The following is a 26483-nucleotide window of genomic DNA, read 5'->3' on the forward strand; positions in this document are numbered from 1 at the left end:
TTAAGAATGATTTACCAACTCCAAGGTTTGGCTTTGTCCTTCACTGTAAGCTGGAAACCAACAAGCGTGTGTGGTTGGATGTTAGGAATAAATCAGTTTCCTGACTTTTTGTTTTGTTTTTTTTATTATAGTTTTCATTCAGGGGATGGGATTCTCTTCCTTTTCCGACACTGTTTTTGTTATTTCTTTCCAAACTACAGTATAGTAGTGTTCTAATTTTCCTTCTACTCCTTTTAGTTGTAATTAATAATAGGGTGTTTTTGCTGATTGTTCACTTGGACTACGTCTTCACCCAGATATTGTGTCTTCTAGAACAAGGTTCTCCAACCTTGGTCCCTTTAAGACTTGTGGACTGGCTGAGGAACTCTGCCAGAGGAACTCTGTGAGCTGGCTGAGGAACTCTGGGAGTTGAAGTCCACAAGTCTTAAAGGGACCAAGGTTGGAGAACCCTGTTCTAGAACAGGGATGTCAAACTCAATTTCATTGAGGGCTGCATCAGGGTTCTGTTTCACCTCAGGGGGCCGGGGCGGGAGCATGGCCAGCTCAATGTCACTTGTGTCAGGGACACCCATGTTGGCCAAGTGCTAAGGCAGGACTTCCCTGAGGCCCTCCCTCACTCTCATTATAATCTCCTTCCTTCCTTCCTTCCTTCCTCCCTCCCTCCCTCCCTCCCTTCCTTTTCTTCTTTTTCCTTCCCTCCTCATTCTCCTTTCTTCTCCCTTCCCCTCTTTCCTTCTTTTTCCTTCCTTGCTCTCTTCCCATCCTCCCTTCTTTTTCCCTTGAGCTTCCTCTTTCCCCTTCTCCTTTCCTGTCCTTTCTTGCATGCTCAAATGCAAAAGAGGAAACATTTCTCTTTTTGTGTTGTTTTTTAGTTTGTTTCGATAGCCCTCTGTGTTTTCACTGGCAGAGGTCTGGAGGAGGCCCCCACCCCCACCCCGGCTGAAAACGGTTTTCAGGGCAGCCCCGCAGGCCAGATCTAAGCACCCCGCAGGTCTTGAGTTTGACACCCCTGTTCTAGAATCATTCAACCATTACTATACCAAAACAACAATAACGAGAACAGGCTTCAAATCACCAGTGATAGTTGGGGAATACTAGAAGATTTTGAAAATCACTAATGGAGAAATAGCCTTAGTCCTCACCTGATGTGACAAAGAGTAGATCTAGGTACAAATGGTAAATGGCATAGATAGAAAATGCAAGACAAAAATTAAAAACTTGATTCTTCCAGGGTGGGTGAATCAGTGGTGGGTTGCCCCCGGTTCGGACCGGTTCTATAGAATCGGTAGTAAAACCGGCGGGAGGCTCCACCCACTGACCCAAACGTCATCAAAACTCTTCTGTGCATGCGCAGAAGAGCACACACACACAATGTGAACCGGTAGTAAAGATAAGTAGAACCCACCCCTGGGGTGAATGAAAGCTAAACATTGTTCTAGATATCCTTTGGATTTTTACTATTGCAAAATTAAAAAAAGGTATGGGATTCAGGTCTTGTTTGGCAGCATTTGAAGGTCAACAGCATAACAGGAGGCGCGCAGGAGGATGGCAAGGCAAGCGTGCAAAAATTTCTCTTTGCTCTTTCCAGGGGCAGTGACGCCTGTCAAAGATCAGGCTGTGTGCGGGTCCTGCTGGAGTTTTTCTACTACAGGATCCCTTGAAGGAGCTCTCTTCCTTAAGGTAGGAACTGCTTCCTTCCTTAGGATTTGGAAGATGTTGGTGAGGAGCAGTGGTGGGATTCATTTTTTTTAACTACCAGTTCTGTGGGCGTGGCTTGGTGGGCCTGGTGTGGCTTGGTGGGTGTGGCTTGGTGGGTGTGGCAGGGGAAGGATACTGCAAAATCTCCATTTCCCTCCCCACACCAGGTGAAGGATATTGCAAAATCTCCATTCCCTCCCCACTGCTGGGGAAAGGATACTACAAAATCCCCATTTCCCTCCCCACTCCTGGGACCAGCCAAAGGTGGTATTTGCCGGTTCTCTGAACTACTCAAAATTCCTGCTACCGGCTCTCCAGAACCTGTCAGAACCTGCTGAATAGCACCCCTGGTTAGGAGTGTGCAAAACACTTCAAATTCAAAATACCCTGTTCCAAAATACGTTCATGCTAATTGTTTGGAAGGGAGAATTGAGATCTTGAACATGCAGTAGAATGTTTCAAGACTGGAAAATTTTGCATCCCCAATGCTTTGCATACTTCTCATGTAGGGTGCCAAAGAACCACTATTTGTCTGTCTGTCTGCCTGTCTGTCCGTCCCTCTATCTATCTATCTATCTATCTATCTATCTATCTATCTATCTATCTATCTATCTATTTTTATCCCTTTAACTCAAGGCAGTGAACATACCTAATACTCCTTCCTCTTCCTGTTTTCCCCACAACTCTGTGGGATAGGGTGGGCTGAGCTAGAGGGATTGGCCCAAAGTCACTCAGCTGGCTTTCATGCCTAAGGGACTAGAACTCACATTGTCCTGGTTTCTAGGCCAGCACCTTAACTACTATACCAAACTGGTTCTTCAATTGTCAATATCTGTCATCATATTGATAGATAGATATAGATACAGGGATATAGATATATAAAGGTATAGATATAGATGATATATAGATATAGATTAGATTAATATTAATAGAATAGAATAACAGAGTTGGAACCTTGGAGGTCTTCTAATGCAACCCCCTGCCTAGGCAAGAAACCCTATACCACTTCAGACAAATGGTTATCCAACATCTTCTTAAAAACTTCCAGTGTTGGAGCATTCACAACTTCTGGAATCTGGAGGCAAGTTGTTCCACTGATTATTTGTTCTAACTGTCAGAAAATTTCTCCTTAGTTCTAAGTTGCTTCTCTCCTTGATTAGTTTCCACCCATTGCTTCTTGTCCTGCCTTCAGATGCTTTGGAGAATAGCTTGATTCCCTCTTCTTTGTGGCAGCCCCTGAGATATTGGAACACTGCTATCATGTCTCTCCCAGTCCTTCTTTTCATTAAACTAGACATACCCAGTTCCTGCAACAGTTCTTCATATGTTTTAGCCTCCAGTACCCTAATAATCTTTATTGCTCTTCTCTGCATTCTTTCTAGAGTCTGAACATTTTTTTTACATGGAGATGAAGACAGGGATAGAGAAAGAGACAGAGATAATTATTATCCTGGTCTTGTTTCCAACGAATATCACTACTAGAAATTACAGAATAAACATTATGCATTACATCAGTAACGAAAGAAAAATAACATAAGTAACTGGGCTAAACATGGATATAGAATAATGGATGACTTTTATCAATAAGTTTGCAGAAGGAAATAAAATCCCCCCCAAAAAATCTACAGAGGAACATAACTAAAGTTGCCAAACTGTTTCAACTAAGTTCTTTAAGTAGTTTGTTTTAACAAGCATAAATGGTTTGTTCCAACCATTAGTTTTTACATAAGCAAAGAGAAATTAATTCAGTTCCTCTTCCTAATTTAATTGCTTTGACTAATGCACTTAATTACGAATACCTAATAATATTTTAGAATGGTTATACAGCATAGTTCAAGATTAGCATTTTGAGACTGGCTCCATCCTCATAATACTGTAAGCCAGTGCTTCTCAAATAGTGGGGCGCGCCCCCCAGGGGGGGTGCGAGGCTCCGTAAAGGGGGGCGCGTTTGACCTCGGCAAACACTGTCATAACAAGCTAAGCCCCGTGTTTATGTCTCTGTATCCAATTAGAGAACAACGGGAGCATCTGATTGGCTGTCCAAAACCCTTGTTTTGCAGGTTAAAGTTTTTTTTAATAATGATACTATTTACAGTCGCGCGGGGGGCGCGAAAAATGTTTTCTTCTTCCTAGGGGGGCATGACAGAAAATAATTGAGAAGCACTGCTGTAAGCCAAAACAGAGAATCAACATTATAGTCCAGGGTTGAACAACTGCAGGTCTTTAACAACCTATGGACTTTTAACTCCCAGAATTCCTGGCTGGCTCAGGAATTCTGGGAGTTGAAGTCCACAAATCGTAAAGGCCTATAGTTGCCAACCTCTGTTAGAATCCAATCCAACTGCTTGGGTCATAGAGCTTACTAACACATAATATGGTTGCTTCTAATTTTGCCTGGGGCTTGTCAGGCATATTTTATAGAGCAGAGGTCTCCAACCTTGGCAACTTGAAGACTTGGGGACTTGAAGGCCCAGAATTTCTCAGCCAGCAAAGCTGGCTGAGGAATTCTGGGAGTTGAAGTCCCCAAGTCTTCAAGTCCCCAAGTCTTCAAGTTGCCAAGGTTGGAGACCCCTGTTATAGAGAACATTATGTGTTCCATTATGTGGAGGTAGTCTTCCACTTACAACAGTTCGTTTCATGACCATTCAAAGTTACGATGACACTGGAAATATGACCATTTTGAACACAAGTGTTGCCGCGTCCCCATGGTCACGTGATCAAAATTCAGATGCTTGGCAGCTAGTTCATATTTATGATGGTCACAGATCCTTGGCTTATAGGATCCCCTTTTGCAACCTTCTGACAAGCAAAGTCAAGGAGGAAGCCAGATTCACTTAACAACCATGTGGCTAAAGTAACAACTACAGTGATTCACTTAACAACCGTAGCCAGGAAGGTCATAAAATGGGGCAAAACTCACTTAAGCAACATAAACGTTGGGCTCCGTTGTGGCCGTAAGTCGAGGACTACCGGTACAGCCAACAAATCTACCAAGTATGACCTCTATTTCTATTCCGTCGGTTATTTTGCACAAAAGACATCGAACGACTGCAGAACTGTGGGCTCAGTTGGGAAAGCTGCCGCATTCGTCGTAATTCCAAACACACGTTCCAAAGTATTTCTTCAAATTGGATGCACTACACAGCCCTTTTAGAAACACTTTCTAAGGATCCTTAGAAACACCAAACAATGTCATGGTGAGTTCTGAGTAAGGCTTTTGGGGACTGCTTTTATTTTTATTTTTTTTAAAGCCAAAACAAAACCCAAAAACCCCCTACCCCACGTAATATTCAAAAGTTACTATTGAAAAGTTGCTCCAGCTATAGTCTTCTAAATTATACCGTTGAGATTTCCCCCCTTTTTAAAGAAGAAAGCAGCAGCTCTAGCAATCAAACCGAACAAAGCCAGAAAGATTAAAATTGTTCCTACAGAGAGAACGAATTCCTGAGCTGAGCCCACACTTCCTGGCCAAGGCTAGGGGAAAAAAAAATAAAAATCAGTTCCCTAATTTCTGGGGCCAATGGTGGTTCTGGTATTTATAATAATTTAATCGGCTTTTACCCTTATTTTGTCATTCATATTCCACAGAACTCTGTGCTGTTCAGGATTACAAAGGATGCCACTAGAGCAGGAGTCTCCAACCTTGGCAACTTTAAGACTTGTGGACTTCAGCTCCCAGAATTCCTCAGCCAGCTTTGCTGTCTGAGGGACTCTGGGAGTTGAAGTCCACAAGTCTTAAAGTGACCAAGGTTGAAGACCCCTGCACTAGAGTGACCCTCCTTCATGAAAAGAAAGATTATTGTTTTGCAAAGCACAGCGATACAGCAGTATCCTTCCCCCAGGAGTGGGGAGGGAATGGGGATTTTGCAGTATCCTTCCCCCAGGAGTGGGGAGGGAATGGAGATTTTGCAGTATCCTTCCCCCAGGAGTGGAGAGGGAATGGAGATATTGCAGTATCCTTCCTCCAGGACTAGGGAGGGAATGGGGATTTTGCAGTATCCTTCCCCCAGGACTAGGGAGGAAATGGGGATTTTGCAGTATCCTTCCCCCAGGAGTGGGGTGGGAATGGAGATTTTGCAGTATCCTTCCCCCAGGAGTGGAGGGGGAATGGAGATATTGCAGTATCCTTCCTCCAGGACTAGGGAGGGAATGGGGATTTTGCAATATCCTTCCCCTGCCACACCCATTAAGCCCCACCCACAGAACTGGTAGGGAAAAAATTTCACCCCTGGTTCAAACGCTCACTAAATGAGCTGCTGTAAGTTGAGGACTATCTGGGCTATAATGAAAAGGATGAGGCTGCTATCTGTAAAAGAAGAAATACCTTATACACACAAACTTCCCTGTGATTTTTCTGATGCAGTGAGGAACCTCAATTGGAAGCTTTGCTCCCTTGCCAGGAAATGCAACCAAGCCTGAACAAACTATGTTTTCTTCTCTTCTCCAGACGGGACATCTCATCTCGCTCTCTCAACAAATCCTCATCGACTGCTCCTGGGGTTTTGGGAACTACGCCTGCGATGGTGGTGAGGAGTGGCAGGCATTTGAATGGATCCTGAAACATGGCGGCATTGCCACCACTGAGTCCTATGGGCCCTACAAAGGACAAGTGAGTAACGGAGGCCCATCTGTTAGTTGGGAGGGGGCATCCAGAAGACCTCTGCTTGTGTGGAAAAGATTGCTGTGACTTAAGAGTTGCTCTGAAAGAGATGCTGGTTGCAACTAGTTGTTTCCAGCTTAGAATAGAATGGGAGGGGAGGGGAGAAGAGATGGGTTTCATCAGGTTCTGACTAGTTCTGGAGAACCGGTAGCGGAAATTTTGAATAGTTCGAAGAACTAGTAAATACTACCCCACCCGCATCTATTCTCTGCTTCCCGAGTCCCAGTTGATCGGGAGGAAATGGGGATTTTGCAGTATCCTTCCCCTGGACTGGGGAGGGAATGGAGATTTTACAGTTTCCTTCCCCTGCCACTCCCACCAAGCCATTCCACGCCCACCAAGCCACACCCATAGAACCGGTAGTAAAAAAATTTGAAACCCATCACTGGAGGGGAGAGGAGAGGAGAGAATGGGATGGACTGGACTAGACGAGACTAGACGAGTGAAGTGGAATGGAATGGAATGGAATGGAATTCTTTATTGGCCAAGTGTGATTAGACACACAAGGAATTTGTCTCTGGTGCATAAGCTCTCAGGGTTCATACAACAATAGTGACAGATCATTAGCATAGTCATTGTGAAAATACATTCATCATAAAACATTAGATACAACACTTAGTGACACTCATGGATACTAAATAAGCTATCAACATAAATCATACCAGGATACTAAGTAGACAATATAAGTGGTAAGATACAAGCAACAAAGTTATAGTCAGAAGAAGATAAGGAGATAGGTAATAAGAAGGATGAGAATAATGATGGTAATACTGCCTTTCTAGATAGTTTGACAGCGTTGTGGGAATTAGTTGTTTAGCAGATGGTCCTCAATTTATGACCAGTTGCATGCTGAGAGTTCTAAGTGACAATGGACCCAGATTTAATTTCTTTCATGCCATGACCTGACTGCATTTAATTCTGACATGCATGTATCCTGTTATGTATCTGTGTATGCATAGATATTCATGGATTTATTTTTTTCCCTATCGCTTTTGTCGATGCATCTTTATGCATTTATTTAAACTTAGTCCACAACTTACATCCATAACTGAGCCCAACGTTTCTAAGTGAGACATTTGTTAAGTGAGTTTTGCTCCATTTTACGACTTTTCCCGCCACAGTTGTTAAGGGAGTCACAGCCTCCGTTTTAAGTTAGTAAGACAGTTGTTAAGGGAATCTGGCTTCCCCTTCCAACTTTGCTGGTCAGAAGGTCGCAAAAGCAGATCACGTGACCTTGTGACACGGCGGCGGCCGTAAGTATGAACCGGTTGCCAAGCATATGAATTTTGATCACATGATCATGGGGTTGCTTCAAAGGTCAGTAACTGTGGGGAAAAAATGGTTTCACTTTTTTCAATGCCGTTGTAACTTGGAACCAGAGGTGGGTTTCAGCAGGTTCTGACCAATTCTGGAGAACCGGTAGTGGAAATTTTGAGTAGTTCGGAGAACCGGTAGTCAAAATTCTGACTGGCCCCACCCCCATCTATTCTCTGCCTCCCGAGTCCCAGCTGATCAGGAGGAAATGGGAATTTTGCAGTATCCTTCCCTTGGAGTGGGTTGGGAATGGAGATTTTACAATATCCTTCTCCTGGAGTGGGGTGGGAATGGAGATTTTATAGTATATTTCCCCTGTCATGCCCACCAAGCCATGCCCACCAAGCCACACCCACAGAACCAGTAGTAAAAAAATTTGAAACCCATCACTGCTTGGAACAGTCACTGAATGAACGTTTGTAAGTCGAGGACTGCCTGCATTTGTAGAGGGCCTCCAGAGGCCCCTAAGTCAAGTGGGATGGATGCTACGGGACCGCCTGCTGTTACCTCATGCCTCCCACCGTCCCGTACGCTCTCACAGAGAGGGACTTCTCAGGGTGCCGTCCGCCAAACAATGTCGGCTGGTGGCCCCCAGGGGAAGATCCTTCTCTGTGGGGGCTCCTACTCTTTGGAATGAACTTCCCCCTGGTTTACGCCAAATACCTGACCTTCGGACCTTTCGCCGCGAATATAATAATAATAATAATAATAATAATAATAATAATAATAATAATAATAATAATAATAATAATAATAATACAGCCAATGGAAACTTGACTATGGGGTGTTGCTCTCTTTCTACCAGAATGGCTACTGTCACAGCAACGAGACTCACCTCGTGAGCAAGCTCTCAGGTTACGTCAATGTCACTTCTGGGAACGCCACTGCTCTGAAGGCCGCCATTTACAAGCACGGTCCTGTCTCTGTCAGCATCGATGCCTCCCACAGGACCTTCTCTTTCTATTCTAATGGAGTCTACTACGAGCCCAAATGCAGTAAGTTTCCGAGCAGCCCCTGCTCAGCCTGACCTCCACAATGTCTCCTCCCTTAAGCCTCTGACTGAGCCAATTTTCTTCTGATGGTTGTTGTTGTTGTTGTTTTTAATGTATTTTTATTATAGATTTATAGCAGGGTTTAGCAAACCAAAAATGACGTAATGACACAGTTGACTTAAATACATTGATGGAGCGAAAAGAATTGCTGTGTGGAAGTATCCATAGCTTGCCATATTAATGTGGTGGAACTGGTAAATCAAGATGCATTTTTGAAATGACATTCCAAGAGCAGTTCATACTTAGCAGGAAGTGGGCCCAAATTCTGCCCTTAGGAGAAATCGACTTGCGTCATATTTCAGCCAGATCCTTCCTTTTTCTACAGCTAAGTTGGGTTCCACTCTGAAGGAAGAAAACTCTTCCTTCCTTCCTTCCTTCCTTCCTGCCTTCCCTCCCTCCATCCCCATTTTCTTTCCCCTCTCTCTCTCCCCTTTTATCTTTCCTTCCTTCCTCCCTCCCTTCCCCTTTATCTTTCCTCCCTCCCTTCCTCCCTCCCCATTTTCTTCTTTTTTCTTTTTTTTCCTCCCTCCCTCTCTCCCCCTTTATCTTCCCTCCCTCCCCATTTTCTTCCTTCCTCCCTCCCCTTTTCTTTCCTCCTTCCCTCCCTCCCCCTTTATTTTTCCTTCCTTCCTTCCTTCCTCCCCCCCTCCCTTTCCAAAATGTCTACAGGGAATGTGTTCAGGGAATAGAAGAATGTCTAGCAGAAAATTTGCCAGCAGTCGTTCCCCTGCCATTCCAGCTATTTGCTTTCATTTTTTTCATTATGGTTATAATAAATTTATTACACATGGCATGTCTTGCTTTTGTGAATGAAATCACTACCGTTTTCCTTAACATCCCAAGCTGGGGGGGTGGGGCAAAGAAAGATGCCAGTTTTGAAGAATACCCAGTTGCATTAACTTGAGCAAGGGTGGTTGAGAAGGGAGAATTGTCCTGCCGGACCACCTACCCAATGATCTGTGTTAAAGATTCATTTGGCTATGTATGCAGCATAATTATGACTATTACTCTCCAGATGATACAGTCCTGTTTTTCAATATGTAAATCCATTATCCCATTCATTCTCAAAAGTCTAGTTATAGATGTGCCAAAGAGCTTAAGAAACAACAAATGCAGGTATAACCAATGGGGTTTTCCCCATTCCTCACTCACCAATCCAGAATAGATTCAAACTGATACTACTAGCTAGGCCATCTTATTTTATTTATTTTATTTTATTTATTTGTCACAACAGTATATGTAAGCATAAGCATGACATAACTATACAATATATAAGCATATATATAAGCATAAGTATAAAATAACTATACGAATTGGATACAATCAAAGGGGACATTGGGACAGGGACAGCAGGGATGCTGGTGCTCTTATGCACGCCCCTTACAGACCTCTTAGGAATGGGGTGAAGTCAATGGTAGATAGTTTTTGGTTAAAGCTTTGGGGATTTTGGGAAGAGACCATAGAGTCAGGTAGTGCATTCCAGGCATTAACAACTCTGTTACTGAAGTCATATTTTCTGCAACCAAGATTGGAGCGGTTCACATTAAGCTTATGATATCACTATGATATAAAAAAAGATGTTGAGACTCTAGAAAGAGAAAAAAAAAAAAGAAAAGACCAACAAAGATGATTAGGGGACTGGAAGCTAAAAGATATGAAGAACAGTTACAAGAATTGGTTATGTCTAGTTTAAGGACTAGGGGTGACATGATAGCAGTTTTCCAATATCTAAGAAGCCGCCACAAAGAAGAGGGGGATCAACTTACCTGGAGATAGGATAAGAAGCAAAGGATGGAGGCTAATCAAGGAGAGAAGGAACCTAGAAATAAGAAGAAATTTCCTGACAGTGAGAACAATTAATCGATGGAAAGATTTGTCTCCAGAAGTTTTGAGTGCTCCAACACAGAGGTTTTTAAGAAGAGATTGGACAACTATTTGTTTGAAACGTTATATATTTCCAATAATTTTCAATGTAAAATTTCCCAATGGAAACTCTTTTTTAAAATGACATTTATGATTGGTTATATAAAACTTTTAGAAGCATGTTGGTTTGGGGGTGGGAGGGGAGTGAATATGTAGATGTTTTGTGTGTGTTTGCAGAAAGATTTTGGATTGCAGAAAGAATGCTGATGGACGTTATTTGATGCCAGTGGTCATAACACTGACGTTTCCCGAATTCTCAATTGGTTAACTGTAATTCACAACCCTAAAAGATAATATTGTGAATCACGGAACAGCTATAAAGAGAGAGAGAGAGAGGGAGGGAGGGAGGGAGGGAGAGAGAGAGAGAGAGAGAGAGGGAAGCAGAGAAATTGCATTGTTGATTACTGCGGTTGTGAAGCCTGCACTCTGCATTTTCATAACTGCAGTAATAAACAGGACCATTTAATCTTCACAAGTTCTGTAAATCCAGGATTCAAAAGTCCCAGCCTGGGTCACTATGTAACCTCAATGAAGCTGTGGTGCATTCTTTTCCCTAAGTACACATATCAGGACGCCATTTTGTTCTGAGTCGATTATTTTTTTTCCCCATCTTTTTTTTTTAGAAAACAAGAGGGGCCAGCTAGATCATGCTGTCCTGGCTGTTGGTTATGGTGTCCTTCAAGGAGAGCTTTACTGGCTCATCAAGAACTCCTGGTCCACCTACTGGGGCAACGATGGTTACATCCTCATGTCCATGAAAGACAACAACTGCGGTGTTACTACTGATGCTGTTTTCCCAATTGTTGCTTAACGGGCGCACGACTTGGCCAATTCCTTCAGGCAATTTCAAAGAAAATGCAAATCCAGACCTTTCTTCCTACTTTTACTGAAGCAGGGCCACATTCTTCTCATCTCCTGGACTTCATCTCAAATCATCGAACTGGAAGAAACTCAAGACATACATGTCAATGAAAATTCTTGGTCGTCTAGGTAGAGTTGTCTGGAAGTTGAGTCATGGCAACTGGACCTCTTTTCCTTCTGGTTGTAACGTTCCACTGCTTCTCCAAGTAGCTTCTTCGGCCTGAGGAAGTTGGTTAGGTTGGCCCCTCTAATTAACCAACGAACTAACTTATATGGCAGTGATAGCTAACCTTTTTGCCATCGTGTGCCAGGATCAGGGGGGGAGGGAGGGTCTTGTGCATGCGTGCCCACACCCATAATTCTATGTGCTCTGTGCATACGTGTGCAACACCCCCCCTCCTGCTCCTGGCACGCGATTTCTCTCTCCCCAGGCTCCAGAGCCTTTCTAGAAGCTTGGGGAGAGCGAAAATGGCCTTATCAACCCCCCCGCCCCCGAGGCCCTTTGGAGGCTGGAAACAGCCTGTTTGCCAACTTCTGGTGGGACAGGAGGTGGGACAGGAGGCCGTTTCTGGCCTCCAGAGGGCCTCCGGGGTGTGTGGAAGGTCATTTTCCCTCTCCCCAAGCTCCTAGAAAGGCTCTGGAGCCTGGGGAGAGGGAAAAAGAGGCCTTCCCCACCACCGCCTGAGGCCCTCCGGAAGCAGGAAACAGCCTGTTTCCCTACTTCCAGTGAGCCCAGAAGGCCCGAAAATCAGGAGCTGAGTTCACGTGCCCACCGATATGGATACACATGCCACCTGTGGCACGCATGCCATAGGTTCGCCATCACAGTTATATGGGATCCCCCTAACCAACTTGATCTAACTGAAGAAGCTATTTGGAGAAGCAGTGAAACCTTTCAAACCAAAAAGGAAAGAAGTCCAGTTGCCATGCCTCAACATCCAGTCAAGAGGTACTTTTTTTTTTTTTTAGAACAACTTAGTTGCTATCCTTGATGGGTTTTTTGACAACAAAGGCCATTTTGCAATGGATGTTTTGCCTTGAAAATCTGGGAAGGGGTGCCCCAAATAAATAAAATCGCCACGTCCATCCTTCTTGGCAGCACCAAAATAAAATGTAAGCAGGATTTCAGCTCTTTCCCCCCCCCCAATAGTTTAGATATCTCCAAATCTTCCTAAAACTTTCTCCCAAAAATATGGAAAAGGAAAATTCATTCTATATTTATAGGAATGAATATACATTCCTCTGATGTTTGCAGGTTGTTTCCTGAGCCGTGATATAGATAAGGGATTCCCATTGACTTCTTCCAATCTAGCCTATATCCCTGGATGTCCTTGTGGTCTTCCATTGGAGTAATACCAGACCTATCTATTAACCAACTAACTAACTAGCTAACTGGCTAACAGGTCTATTGTTGAAACCAATTACAGACAGAGAAATGCTGCCATTTTTTTAAGCCTATCTGTTTTTTAATGGCATAGCCTAAAGTCCCCGAGCTGCATTTATTCCCCAAAGCTTTAGCTATGACCTGCAAAATTATCTAAAACTTGCTGCTAAATTGTAGTTTTTAATAGAAGGGTGGGTGGGGAAATAAAAACGTGGAAATAAGTCGTTACTGTAATTGATCTAATTTAATATAATTTTCATTATGTGTTTAAATAAAACCAAGTTTATATCCATGTAAACATTTCGTGTGGTTTCTGGCAAGCTGCTCAGAAGTGTGACTGTCACTTGGAAAAGAACAACGCTATTCTAGGTTTTTTTTAAAAAAAAACAAAAACAAAAAAACACACCACCAGATTCTCCTTCATCAGCAGTCTTCGGAAATTTGCCTGGGAAGAAAGGCACAGGGGTGAACCAAATCCCCAAAGACACAAGTGTTGAAACTACCTACGCTCATATTCCAGGCCTTTTCTAATGGTGTAGCTGAATAATAATCAAAGGAGGATTCATTTTTTTTTGGAATCAAAAGGTCAGGGTCAAAAAAAAGGTGACACATGGAGGTTGTGCAAGAAGATTTAATCATCTTCTTGATGATGATTGACTTGAGCCAACCAGGAACATGTCACCTTCACAGGAGCGATTGCGTTTTTTGTTTTATCAGCTTGGACTGATTAAAATATGAATATGAAAATGTACCCCAAAATCAACAAATTCTTGTCGATTTTGCGGTACATTCAGAGCATGTAAAGCTTGGTACATGCTTAGCTTAGTCTTAGGATGTCAGCTCAAAGACCAAGAAGGACACACACAGTTTCTTCTAAGCCAGGGGTTTCCAACCTTAGCAACCTTAAGACTTGTGGATTTCAACTCCCAGAGTTCCTCAGCCAGCTTTGCTGGCTGAGGAACTCTGGGAGTTGAAGTCCACAAGTCTTAAGGTTGCCAAGGCTGGAGACCCCTGTTCTAAGCAATTCCTCACCTGTAGACAGAAATCTTTCCAAACTAAAGCAAACTACTTGCACCATTAAAGATATACTCTGAGAACTCCTGGGAAAGACCTTCCTGGTTCTCTTTCTCCCAGCCAGACTACCTAAACTTTGCTGCCTCTTGCTCCTCTGGAATGCTGCCCCTCCCCCCTGGGAATCCAGACTACATTCCACTACAGTTGCTGGAAGTGAAGGTTAGAAGCACCTAGCCAGAGTCACCTTATGATGATGATGACTGGTTGACTCTCCTTTTGTGCAATCCATGTCCCTAGCATCTTCTTCATGGAGAAACGCATGCTGTACAGCAGCCTTGCCCAACATGTGTTAGCCCTGCAAGCAGTGGTGAAATCCAATTTTTTTTTACCACCGGTTCTGTGGGCGTGGCTTGGTGGGCATGGCAGAGGAAGGATACTGCAAAATCGCCATTTCCTCCCCACTCCAGGGGAAGGTTACTGCAAAATCCCCATTTCCTCCTGATCAGCTGGGACTTGGGAGGCAGAGAATAGATGAGGGCGGGGCCAGTAAGAATTTTGACTACTGGTTCTCCGAACTACTCAAATTCCTGCTATTGGTTCTCCTGAACTGGTCAGAACCTGCTGAAACCAGCCTCTGTTTCAGATGCTAGAGCTGAGAAGGAAAGTACTCCCCCATCCCCCACCCCACTGTGGGAGGATCCCCGAGAAACCAGAGTGCCTAGAATGACACAACATAGTAGACTCCTTGGTTGCAAGGTAGATGACGCTATTGCAGTTCCTACAATTCAGCCTCTTCCAGATGTCTTAAGCAGTAGTGGGTTGCTACCGGTTCGCTCCGGTTCAGGCAAACCTGTAGCAGTGGTGGCGGGAAGCTCCGCCCACCCACCCGGATGTCATCAAATACACTCTGCACAAGCGCACCCCACTCTGAGGCCAGCCAGAGGTGGTATTTGCTGGTTCTCCAAACTACTCAAAATTTCTGCTACCGGTTCTCAGAACCTGTCAGAACCTGCAGGATTTCACCCCTGCCTGCAAGGTACTCCAAACAAAAAGCTAGGTGTACTAACTCCATCTTTAGTGTAAGGTTACATTAACAGAATTAACAGGTATTTCTCCCTTCTACTCTCCAAAAAAACTAAGGATTTTCCCTTCTGAAAAGTTTCCTGTGCCCACCTCCTTCTATGGCTGAAATATATTTTACATGTTGGTGGTCCCATCTGAAAGTCTCTCTCCTGTCTCCCAAAATCATTTCCATGTTCAGGTAGTCCTTGATTTACTTTGCTCATCAGAATGTCACAAAAAGGGATCACGTGACCCCAGGACTGCAACTGTTATAAATATGAACCAGTGACCAAGTATCCAAGTTTTGATTACATGACCATGAGGATGCTACAACGGTCGTGTGAAAAATGGTCATAAGTCGATTCTTTCAGTGCCATTGTAACTTCAAACAGTCACTAAATGAATGGTTGTAAGTAGAGAACTATTTGTGCCATTAGATCTGCTACTCTGCAGATGAGGTAGGATGGCAACTATCAGAATTCTTGCCTTCAGACCAGTGGTGGATTTCACTTACCTTTGCTACCGGTTCGCTCATGCATGCGCAGAGCGTATTTGATGACGTTTGGGCGGGTGGGCGGAGCTTCCTGCCGTCGCTGCTACAGGTTTACCCGAACCAGGGCAAACCAGTAGCAACCCACTACTGCTTAAGACATCTGGAAGAGGCTGAATTGTAGGAACTACAATAGTGTCATCTATCTTGCAACCAAGAAGTCTACCATGTTGTGTCATTCTAGGCACTCTGGCTTCTCGGGGATCCTCCCATGTAGGGGTGAGGGATGAGGGGAGTGCTTTCCTTATCAGTTCCAGCATCTGAATCAGAAGTGGGTTTCAGCAGGTTCTAACCAATTCTGGAGAACTGGTACCGGAAATCTTGAGTAGTTCGGCGAACCAGCAAATACCACCTCTGGCTGGCCCCGCCCCCATCTATTCTCTATCTCCCAAGTCCCAGCTGATTGGGAGGAAATGGGGATTTTACAGTATCCTTCCTCTGCCACGCCCACCAAGCCACGCCCACAGAACAGGTAGTAAAAAAAATTTGAAACCCACCACTGATCTGAATCATTTCAAAAAGGAAACTCCAGAGGTTGGATTGGCACAAATTGCTTTGGAAACATCAGATCTTCAAAACTATCCTATATAATAAACTCCAAAGACACGGCTCCATCTCATTTAAAATAACAAAATCCTGATTCACACATCATTTGTTTACACCCTTTCTGCTTTTTTTTTTTTTAACACAGACATTTCAGGCGCTTTCACAACAATTTTAAAAATATAGACTATAGAACGTAACTATGAAGTCAAAAGCAATTATCCAGATCAGAAATTAAAATAAATATAATTAAGGTAATCAAAAAAAAAAATTGGCAAAAGGAACACCATGTTGCCATTTGCCAAAAATACCAAGAGTTGAGACCAAATGCAGTCCAGAGTCTGGGACTCGCGCCGAAGGTTCTCTGGTGGCTGAGTTTCCAGCAGTGAGTTCATCTCACCAGGCTCAAGGTTGACTCAGCCTTCCATCCTTCCAAGGTGGGAAAAATGAGGACCCAGACTGATGGGGGCAATAGGCTGACTCTGTAAACCGCTTTGTAGTGCTTTAGAGCAGGGGTCTCCAACCTTGGCAACTGTAAGCCTGGAGGACTTCCACTCCCGGAATTCCCCAGCCAGCTATGAAGTGGTATATAACTCTAAATGCTATTCAGTGGTGGTATTCAGTCAGTTCTATCCGGTTCGCGTGAACCGGTAGCTGGATGTCATCATGTCCTGTTTTTGATGCTCTGCACATGCACGGAAGGCCCTGCGTATGTGTGGAGGTCCTGCGCATGAATGCACGCTCCCATTGGCGAACCAGTAGCAAAGGTAAATGAATACCATCCCCGGTGCTAATGCTATCTCCGAAAAAGCCCTCCTTTCAACATCACTCCAAATCCTGGTGGGAGAGGGAGGGAGGGAGGGAGGGAGGAAGGAAGGAAGAGTTCTCTACTATTGGGGAAACAAAGTCTCCTTAAACATGCTCAGAGGCACAATCATTTGAAATTGCTAGGCCCGAACCTTAATTTTCGTCTGGATGCTTTCGAAGGCAAGTTTATTGGTGCGTGCATCCCTTAGCTAGGTGATGCTGCCAAACTTGATTCTTAGTCTTTTCATCTGGTGCATTAGATACTTGACAGAAGCTCCTGCAATTTTTTTTTTCAAAGCAGGGTAGATGGTTCTCTGCTGGAGTTTCTTTCGTTTTTCCTTTTCCAACAAAATTTCTGCTCAGTGCACGCACATTTAATGAAAGCATTCCAAAACGATCGCCTCTGTGCAAAATGGGCAGCACATAAATCTAAAAAATAAATAATAAAATGCCACAATTCAACACAGAACGTTGCAGTCAAGGAATTAGAGAGGCTTCGAAGAGCTTCATTATCTGAATTTCTAGTGCAAATTCACCTCTATCTAGTCATCCCGCATTACGGTAGGAGCAGATCATGTCATCTGTCAGCTGCCACCTCACACTCGCTAATGCTTCGATATCACACAGTGACAGCCTGCCATGAACTATGGGGATGGTAGATGGGAGGGGAGATGCTTGGAGGAAAATGAAAGTAATTGCTGTATCTCACCGAGATGTTGCTTCAAGGTCATCCGGCTGGGAGAAGAAGGCAGCTGCATATCAACCTACACCTGAAGTGACAATTCTCAAAACATCTTGCTTGAACTTGATTGGTCAGGGGGCCTCTGATGGGAGGCAGCTAAGGAAGGCAAAAGTTGAACTTGGGGATTTTGGTGCGCAATTCTCAGTTCCGGCTAGGCACTACCGCAGTACACTTGACTTCTAATAAAAATTATGCCTTTCCTCAACAAATGGAGCCAAGGAACATTTCTATTTAGAGGTTTAAGTTTAGAATAGAATAGAATAGAATAGAATAGAATAGAATAGAATAGAATAGAATAGAATAGAATAGAATAGAATAGAATCTAATCTTTATTGGCCAAGTGTGATTGGACACATAAGGAATTTGTCTTGGGGCATACGCTCTCAGTGTACATAAAAGAAAAGATACCTTCATCAAGGTACAACACTTACAACACTTAATGATGGTCATAGGGTACAAATAAGTACAAGTTGCAGCAGGTCTGACATTATCAATGGTTGTCCAGTCAGAAAGCACATTAGAATCAGATTCAGTTCATGAAACCAGATGTAATATTAAAAATTATCTCATCATTCCTAACTGTGGAGCTGTGTAGGTGGGCAGTGAAGAATGATTTTGGTGGGTGGATGGGAAATCTAACAGCTGTAGATTTTGTCCTTAAGAATCCCAGAGATTAGAAGAAAAACGGCAGTGAGATTCAACTTTTAAATGACTGTCCCAGGCATTAAAGCCACCTTCGCTCAGCGGTGGGTTTCAGCAGGTTCTGACGAGTTCTGGAAAACCAGTAGTGGAAATTTTGAGTAGTTTAGAGAACCGGTAGTCAAAATTCTGACTGGCCCCGCCCCCATCTATTCTCTGTCTCCCAAGTCCCAGCTGATCAGGAGGAAATGGGGATTTTGTGGTAACCTTCCCCTGGAGTGGGGTGGGAATGGAGATTTTACAGTATCCTTCCTCTGCCACTCCCACCAAGCCATGCCCACCAAGCCATGCCACGCTCACCAAGCCACACCCACTGAACCAGTAGTAAAACAATTTGAAACCCACCACTGCCTTCGCTGATACAAGTAGTGATAACAATAGTGAATTCACGCATATTTCAGACAACAAAAACTAAAATCATGGAACAGGGAATTTCATAATAACACAGTTGGAAGGGACCTTAGAGGTCTTTTAGTCCAGTTCCCTGCTTTATACCATTCCAGACAAGTGGCTCTTCTTAAAAACCTCCAGTGTTGGAGCGTTCACAACTTCTGGAGGCAAATCATTCCACTGATATAATTATTGAATTGGTTTGGGAGAAAACATGGAATATTGAGGGATAAACTATAAAAGTTGGAAAGCTGAGAAAGTGACTTGAGCCTGATTTTACACTATCTGCATAATCACCAATGTAAGGTCTAAATTCTTGTTTATCTACCAGTGATGACAAACGTTGTAAGCTCAGCATGTCAAAAATTCAGATGACTGGGTCTGGAAAAAATATTCTTATAAACTAGACTATAAGATTCCTATATGGGCGAGCCCCAGACATGCAATAGAGAATATAAATATAGAACAGAAACAGGAAATGATTACTTATAAAGAACTTTTGTATGCTGAAGGAGGTACATTGCAATTAAAATCATTACAGGTATTAAATGAAGAAGGGAGGAATTATACTTGGTTTCAATATGGGCAACTAAGTGCTAGATGGAAAGAAGATCAAAAAATTGGTATAATGCAAAAGGAGGAAAATTTAATAAAGCAAATTAGAAATCAGACCCAGGAACATATAAAGAGATTGTATAATGTGTTGCTTGAAATAGATTCGGAAAAGGATTTGGTAAAGGACTGTATGATAAAATGGGCACAGAATATTCAGGAACCAATAATGTTGGAAACATGGGAGAAAATCTGGGTTAGAAATGTTAAGTTTACACAAGCACAGAATTTAAGGGAAAATTTTTATAAGATGTTTTATAGATGGCACTTAGATCCCAAAAAATTATCATGTATGTATCCTGATATCCAAGCGAAATGTTGGAGGTGTGATTGTGATGATGCTACATATTTTCATATTTGGTGGACTTGCAAGAAAATTAAGGCCTTTTGGATAAGAATTTGGTGGATTATTCAAAATGTACTGAAGAAGAAGATAAAGTTCCTGCCACAATTTTTCCTTTTGGGAATTATAACGGATTGTACAGGGATTGAGACTAAATTGATTCTGAATTTAATAACAGCAGCAAGACTGTTGATTGGACAATATTGGAAGAAAAAAGAGTTACCTACAATAGAAGAATGGATATTGAAAGTCATTAATTTGGCTGAGATGGCTAAAATCTCAGCTTTTTTGAAAGACAATATGCAGGAAAGATATTTAATAGAATGGAAAAAATGGATTGATTATCTACAAAACAGATATCAAATTAAGAAATATCAGATTGCCTTTGAACAATTAGGAAGTATTATTTTATGTAATGGGGGGCGTTGGGAGATGAAAAGATTTGGATGAGGTTAATTGGATTGGAAGGGAAAATTTTACTCTATGTTTGGTTTATGTATAACAATACCTTGTGATTGACCCGGGAAGCCGGGGAGGAGGAAGGGGAAGGGGTTTTGGGGGAGGGGGGGAAAGGGGGAAAAATGTTTTTGTTTGTTAAAACTTTTTCAATTAAAAAAAAAATTCAGATGACTAACTTGACTCTGCAGGGGTGTCTCTCTCACACACACATTTATTTTTATTTTATTTTTTTGTTAAGTTTATACGCTGACCATCTCACAGTCTGAGGAGACTCTGGGTGGCTTACAATATAATAAAAAATAGATATTTTTTTGCCTTTTTCTCCCGAACAGAAGAGGTCTATCTCCCATCTCCAAACTAGGCCACCCTGAACAATGGCAGTTGGCAGTAGGGCCAACTCTGGTCTTCGATTTCAGCCCTAGTTCCACTGCTGCCCCCCAAAATGGCTGCCTCCACTCCAGAGGCTGCACAGGAGCACACCCCATTCTTGTGTGGTCTCCGCAGCCCCTGAAAATCACATGAGAACAGGGTGAACACTGGAGAATAGTTGTTGTCAGGGTGGGGGTGAAATCTATTTACGTCCCCTACCGGTTCAGAAGTGCATGCTCTGTGTGCATCACACACGATTTTGGACCCTCTGCATATGCACAAAGCCTTCTGCGCATGCGCAGAGGGTAAAAAACAAGTTACTTATGGTTTTGACTGACATCCAGGCGGGTGGCTGGAGCCTTGCGCTGCCACCACTACCGGTTTGGCTGAACCGGTCCGAACCAGTAGCATTTTACCCCTGTGTCAGGGGTTGGTGAACGTTAGCATGTCATCCAAAATGTTACAACATGTCACCTTTAGCATATATGTCACAGGAGGTTCAGTATCACTGATCTGGACAGTTTAAGGCCCTGCATTTTGAGGAATAATAATAAAAAAAAACACGACCTCATTTGCATGCAAGAATTGCCTCTTTCTTCTGCTTCTTCAAGCGAAGCTGGATTTGAAGCCCCAGAAGATTTCATAAAGCCCTGGAAACATTTGTGTGGGTGGTGAGTGCACTTTTATGTTCAGTGTGTTTCATGTTCCCAGTCCTGACAAACAGAAGTTTCTGGGAATCAGCTGCAAAGTGTCCCCCTGCCTCCCTTGGGTGTGTATCTCCTACATCCCTTCCAGAAACAGCTGCTAATCATAATTTTAATACAACTAATTTTTTTTTAATGTGGCAGAGATTATTACATGGCACAGGGAGTGATCACATTAGCTGTTTTATTAATTCAGCTGTCATTACCGTGCAATTGTTAACTGAAATCTAATTAAGATTTTACCCTAGAACCAACCCAGATCCTAACTCTGCTACCTTAATTGAAGGATCTGGCTTGCCACTGAGAGGGTGGCCCTTGGGCTGGGAAACCAAAATGGCACTTTTTGACAATAAGGAAGACGTTTTTGTTCCTACACACTGTAGATCAGGTGTCTCCAACCTTGGCAACTTTAAGACTCGTGGACTTCAACTCCCAGAATTCCTCAGCCAGCTTTCCTTTGCTGGCTGGGGAATTCTGGGAGTTGAAGTCCACAAGCTTTAAAGTTGCCAAGGTTGGAAACACCTGCTGTAGATGACAACGAGAACTTTCAGAGAAGTTTGGAGTCCCATCCGTGAGATATTGCCATCCTTAAAGACCACAAAGCCATGCTCTCTCTTCACCTGCCCTTCTCCTTTGAACGTACCACTGCATCTCGGGTCAACAACATCATCTGCGTAGGTGTTCAGGAAAGCCATCAAAATCTTTGGGAGTTGGTGGTATAGCAAACGCCATCTTGCTGTAAGTGATTTTTGCTCTTTTCTTGGTATGTCAATGCTTAGGAAGTTGAGATTTTTTAAAAAAAACAAACTTTTTAATTACTTCTGTCTTACTTATGTATCATCTGGAAGCCACTTGGGAATTGAGCAGCATGTGCCAAGGAAGGAAGGAAGGAAAGAAGGATGGATGGAAGGAAGGAAGGAAGGAAGGAAGGAAGGAAGGAAGGAAGGAAGGAAGGAAGGAAGGAAGGAAGGAAGGTTGGTTCAGAAAAGCCCAACTGCAAAGTTGTTCCAAAGGCGTTTTGTCCAAAGTCAACTGGACTCTCTTGTTTTTCCTTGAAGACATTTCACTACTGATCCAAGACACTTCTTCAGTTTCAATCTTCTTGGATGAGAAGCGAAACATCTTCAAGGAAAAACATTAGAAAGCCTAGTTGCCACTTGGAAAAAACACCGTTGGGACAACCATGACCTGGATGATTGAGAATCTCCATAGACAGAGCTGCAAGATCGTAGTTCCTCCTTTTGTGTTTGTGTCCCAAAGTTGGATTGCTGCCCATTTGAGTCACTTTTGCCAGGAGGAAAAGGTATCAGTGTATCAGTAAATCAGTGTTAGGAAGAAGGAAGTTTTCCTACAAAATGCAACGTTTGGTGCTTCCCTCCCACAAAACAAGTCCTTGATTCGTTTTTGGGGTTGATGGAGAAGATAGTGGAGTTTCAGTCTATAATCACCGTCGTTTGTGGGAGGACTGAACATTTGCTTTCCTCTTGAACAAATCAGTCTGGCCACTGAAATCGTTCTTCTTCCCCAGCCTCCAGACTTTGCAAGGCAGCTCCCATCATTCTTAACTTGCTTACTCAACTGTATTTCATCATTTCCAACCAAAAGGACCAACAATGAGCAGCAGCGGTGCAGTGGTTAGAATGCAGTACTGCAGGATAATTCTGCTGACTGCCAGCAGTTCGATTCTCACCAGCTCAAGGTTGACTCAGTCTTCCATCCTTCCGAGGTGGGTAAAATGAGGATCCAGATTGTTGGGGGCAATGTGCTGACTCTGTAAACCGCTTAGAGTGGGCTGGAAAGCACTATAAAGCCGTATACAAGTCTCAGTGCGATTGCTATTTGTTGAAGTTTCTTATACAGGTAGTCCTTGACTTACAACAGTTCATTTAGTGACCAAAGTCCCAATGGAACTCTGAAAAAAGTGACATGACTGTTTTTCACACTTACAACCATTGCAGTATCCCTAAGGTCACATGATCAAAATTCAGATATTTGGCAACGGGTTCATATTTACGTTGGTTGCAGTGTCCCAGAGTCATGTCATCCCCTTTTTGTGACCTACTGACAAGCAAAGTCAATGGGGAAGCCGGATTCATTTAACAAACGTGTTACTAACTTGACAACTGCAGTGATTCACTTAAGAACGGTGGCAAGAAAGGTCATAAAATGGGGCAAAAGTCACAACAAATGTTTCACTTAACAACATAAATGTTGGGCTTAGTTGTGGTTATAACTGGAGGATTACCAGTAGTCTTGATGCATATATTTTGCTTCTGGTAGTCTCTCTGCACTTGTTCCATTTATAACTGGCTTTTCTGCATTATTTTCAGCCTTTATTTGTTTAACCATAGATTATTGAATGAATGAATATGAATGAATATTTTAATTTGTATACCGCCGTTCTCCCGAAGGACTCAGGGCGGTGAACAGGCAGATAAAATACAGATATACACAGTAGTTAAAACATCCCTTAAAAAACTGATTTAAATTTGCCCAAATATTAAAATAACATACACCCCCTTAAAATTATAAAACTTTAAAAGCCCATCAAATTCAATTAAAATTTAAAGGTAAAAATCAAGCTAGTCCAGCCATACGAAATAAATACGTTTTAAGTTCACGGCGAAAGGTCCTAAGGTCAGGTAGTTGTCGAAGTCCGAGGGGAAGTTCGTTCCACAGGGTCGGAGCCCCCACAGAGAAGGCCCTCCCCCTGGGGGCCGCCAGTCGACACTGTTTGGCTGACGGCACCCCGAGGAGTCCCTCTCTGTGGGAACGCACCGGACGATGGGAGATAGAGGCCGGTAGTAGACGGTCCCATAGATAGCCCGGTCCTAAGCCATATTACATTTTCTAGATTCGCTTCTAAATTAACCCACACATCCAGTTCTCTGAACTGCTCGAAATTTCTGCTAGCGGTTCTCCAGAACCTGTCAGAACTTGCTAGATTTCACCCCTGGTCAGGTCTAAAGAAATTGAAAGCATTGGAACCTAAAGTGCAGAAGCTCAACTTTGGCATTCTTTGGACCATTCAAATTCACATCCTGAATCAAGTGTCGTCTTCTCTGGTTCCTAATGTTTTACACTGAGTTAAAAGAAACATAACTCATATCACAAACACAAACCTTGCCCAACCTGGTCTTCTCCAGGTGTGATACACAAAAACACAGATTTCCCCCCCCCCAGTCAACATCAATGATGAGTTACAATGTTTAAAGCATGTGGAAGCACCAGGATGGAGGTGGCACTAACAGATAAGACTGCTGATAACCTACTCGTTCCAGTGACTAGGCTAATACTTGAAGTGAGCCTTAATGAGAATGAAACCCATTAGAAATTCTTGATGATTCCTTATGCTTCATTAATCTCACCTTAGCCCAGGTAACCTAATGTATTTAATGATGGGAGGAGAAGAGAAAGAGGAGTGTTGTAAAAAGACACAGGACTTCTCTCTTACTCCCTGAAACCATACCAACTATTGCCTGGGCTTAATACTTCCTGTACCGATAATGTTATAATGCTACTAAAAGAGCACTTTCATGGTATGTATGTATGTATATATGGATGGATGGATGGATGGATGGATTTATGGATGCATGGATGGACGCATGGATTGATTGATTGATTGGTTGATTGATTTAATTTTGCATTTCTAGACCACCCATCTCCTCAAGGAGTGGCTCTGGGAAGTGTACAGGACAACATCGGCAGGATATAAAATTAAAATGCTCACATGAATTTAAGATTTTAAAAATTTTAAATTATAAAGTTCTAAGAAATGTCAGAGAGACAAAAAGAGAAAAAGGCAGCTTAAACCTGTTAAAAGTAGTTGGAAAAAACGGAGGGAGGTCCATCAATGGCATCAACCAACCCCATAATTCCATATCCTTGGTGATCCTTTGTGAGGATCTTTAAGACTCCAGAAGGAGTGCAGGGAAGAGCAACAAAGATGATTAGGGGACAAGGGGCTAAGAGCCGTGGTGGCGCAGTGGTTAGAATGCAGTATTGCAAGCTAATTCTGCTGACTGCCAGCAGTTTGGCAGTTCGAGTCTCACCAACTCAAGGTTGACTCAGCCTTCCATCCTTCCAAGGTCGGTAAAATGAGGACCCAAATTGTTGGGGGCAAGATGCTGACTCTGTAAACCACTTAGAGAGGGTGTTAAAGCACTGTGAAGCAGTATGTATGTTTAAGTGTTATTGCTATGGCTAAAACATGTTGCAGAAATTGGGCATGTCCAGTTTAATGGGGGGGGTGACCTAATAGCAGTGTCCAATATCTAAGGGACTGCCACAAAGAAGAAGGGGTCAACCTTCTCCAAAGGACCTGAAGGCAGGACAAGAAGCAATGAATGGAAAGTAATCAAGGAGAGAGCCCCAACTTAGAACTAAGCGGGAAGTTCCTGACAGTCAGAACAATTAAGGTGGAGCAGCTTCATTGGAAGAACTGTCCATCTGGGTTCCGTTCCAAAGTAGGGAGAAAGACACTGGAAACACGGTGGCTGCTTGGAAAGATGGTTTTAATGGTGGACAGGATCACATGTCTTTGAAGATCTTGGGTGAAGAGAAAAAAGGGAAGAGATGCTGAGAGTGCCTAGGTTTTATACCCTCTCTGGGCTGTTGAATTTGAGCTTGTGTTCTGATTGGTTCTCAGACTCCCATGGGGCCATGCAGGGGTAACTTTTTAGGTTGTGTTTTTGAATCCCAGGCTTGGTTGAGCCTTGCTGGGTGATGATGTAATGAAAGGGCTTTGGGCAATTCCTACTATGGCTCTGCCCGAAGGAGGTAGATCTTTTTTATGTAGAATAGACTGGCCCAGGCCTGAATGGCCCATTGACAAAAGGGGGGTGTTGAGTTTCTGCCTCCCTTTTAGGGGAAATATTCTGCCCTTTTAATATTTCCTAAAATATCTCATTTTCCTAGGAGAGGGGTGGGTGCTAACTTCCTACAACTTGCTTCCAAAAACTGTGAGGGCTCCGAAACTGGAGGTTTTAAGAAGAGATCGCACAACTAGTTGTCTGAAATGGTATGAACCGTGATGGCGAACCAATGGCACACATGCCACAGGTGGCATGCAGAGCCGTATCTGTGGGCACAAGAACGTTGCCCTAACTCAGCTCCAGCTGATTTTTGGGCCTTCTGGGAATAGCAAAAGTCAGGAAACGGGCCGTTTCTGGCCTGTGGAAGGCCTCCGGTGGGGCCATTTTCGCCCTCCCCAGGCTCCAAGAAAGCCTCTGGAGCCTGGGGAAAGTGAAAAATGGGCCTTCCGGACCCACCGGAAGTTGGCAAATGGGCCATTTCTG

At 43.2% G+C, this 26483-nt stretch overlaps 1 protein-coding gene across 1 annotated transcript in view; it reads left to right on the plus strand.

Annotated features, from left to right (window-relative positions):
• LOC131204679 (digestive cysteine proteinase 2-like) overlaps positions 1 to 13190 on the plus strand; it is a 68716-nt gene extending 55526 nt beyond the window's left edge. Inside the window, exons 8-11 of the mRNA XM_058196180.1 lie at positions 1589 to 1680; positions 6146 to 6307; positions 8478 to 8667; positions 11271 to 13190. Coding sequence (XP_058052163.1) covers positions 1589 to 1680; positions 6146 to 6307; positions 8478 to 8667; positions 11271 to 11458 — 632 coding nt within the window. The 3' untranslated portion in view covers positions 11459 to 13190. The remainder of the gene's footprint in view (positions 1 to 1588; positions 1681 to 6145; positions 6308 to 8477; positions 8668 to 11270) is intronic.
• Positions 13191 to 26483: the final 13293 nt, after the last annotated feature.

The sequence above is a fragment of the Ahaetulla prasina genome, chromosome 10, assembly GCF_028640845.1.
Source record: "Ahaetulla prasina isolate Xishuangbanna chromosome 10, ASM2864084v1, whole genome shotgun sequence".
Taxonomy (NCBI): Eukaryota; Metazoa; Chordata; class Lepidosauria; order Squamata; family Colubridae; genus Ahaetulla; species Ahaetulla prasina.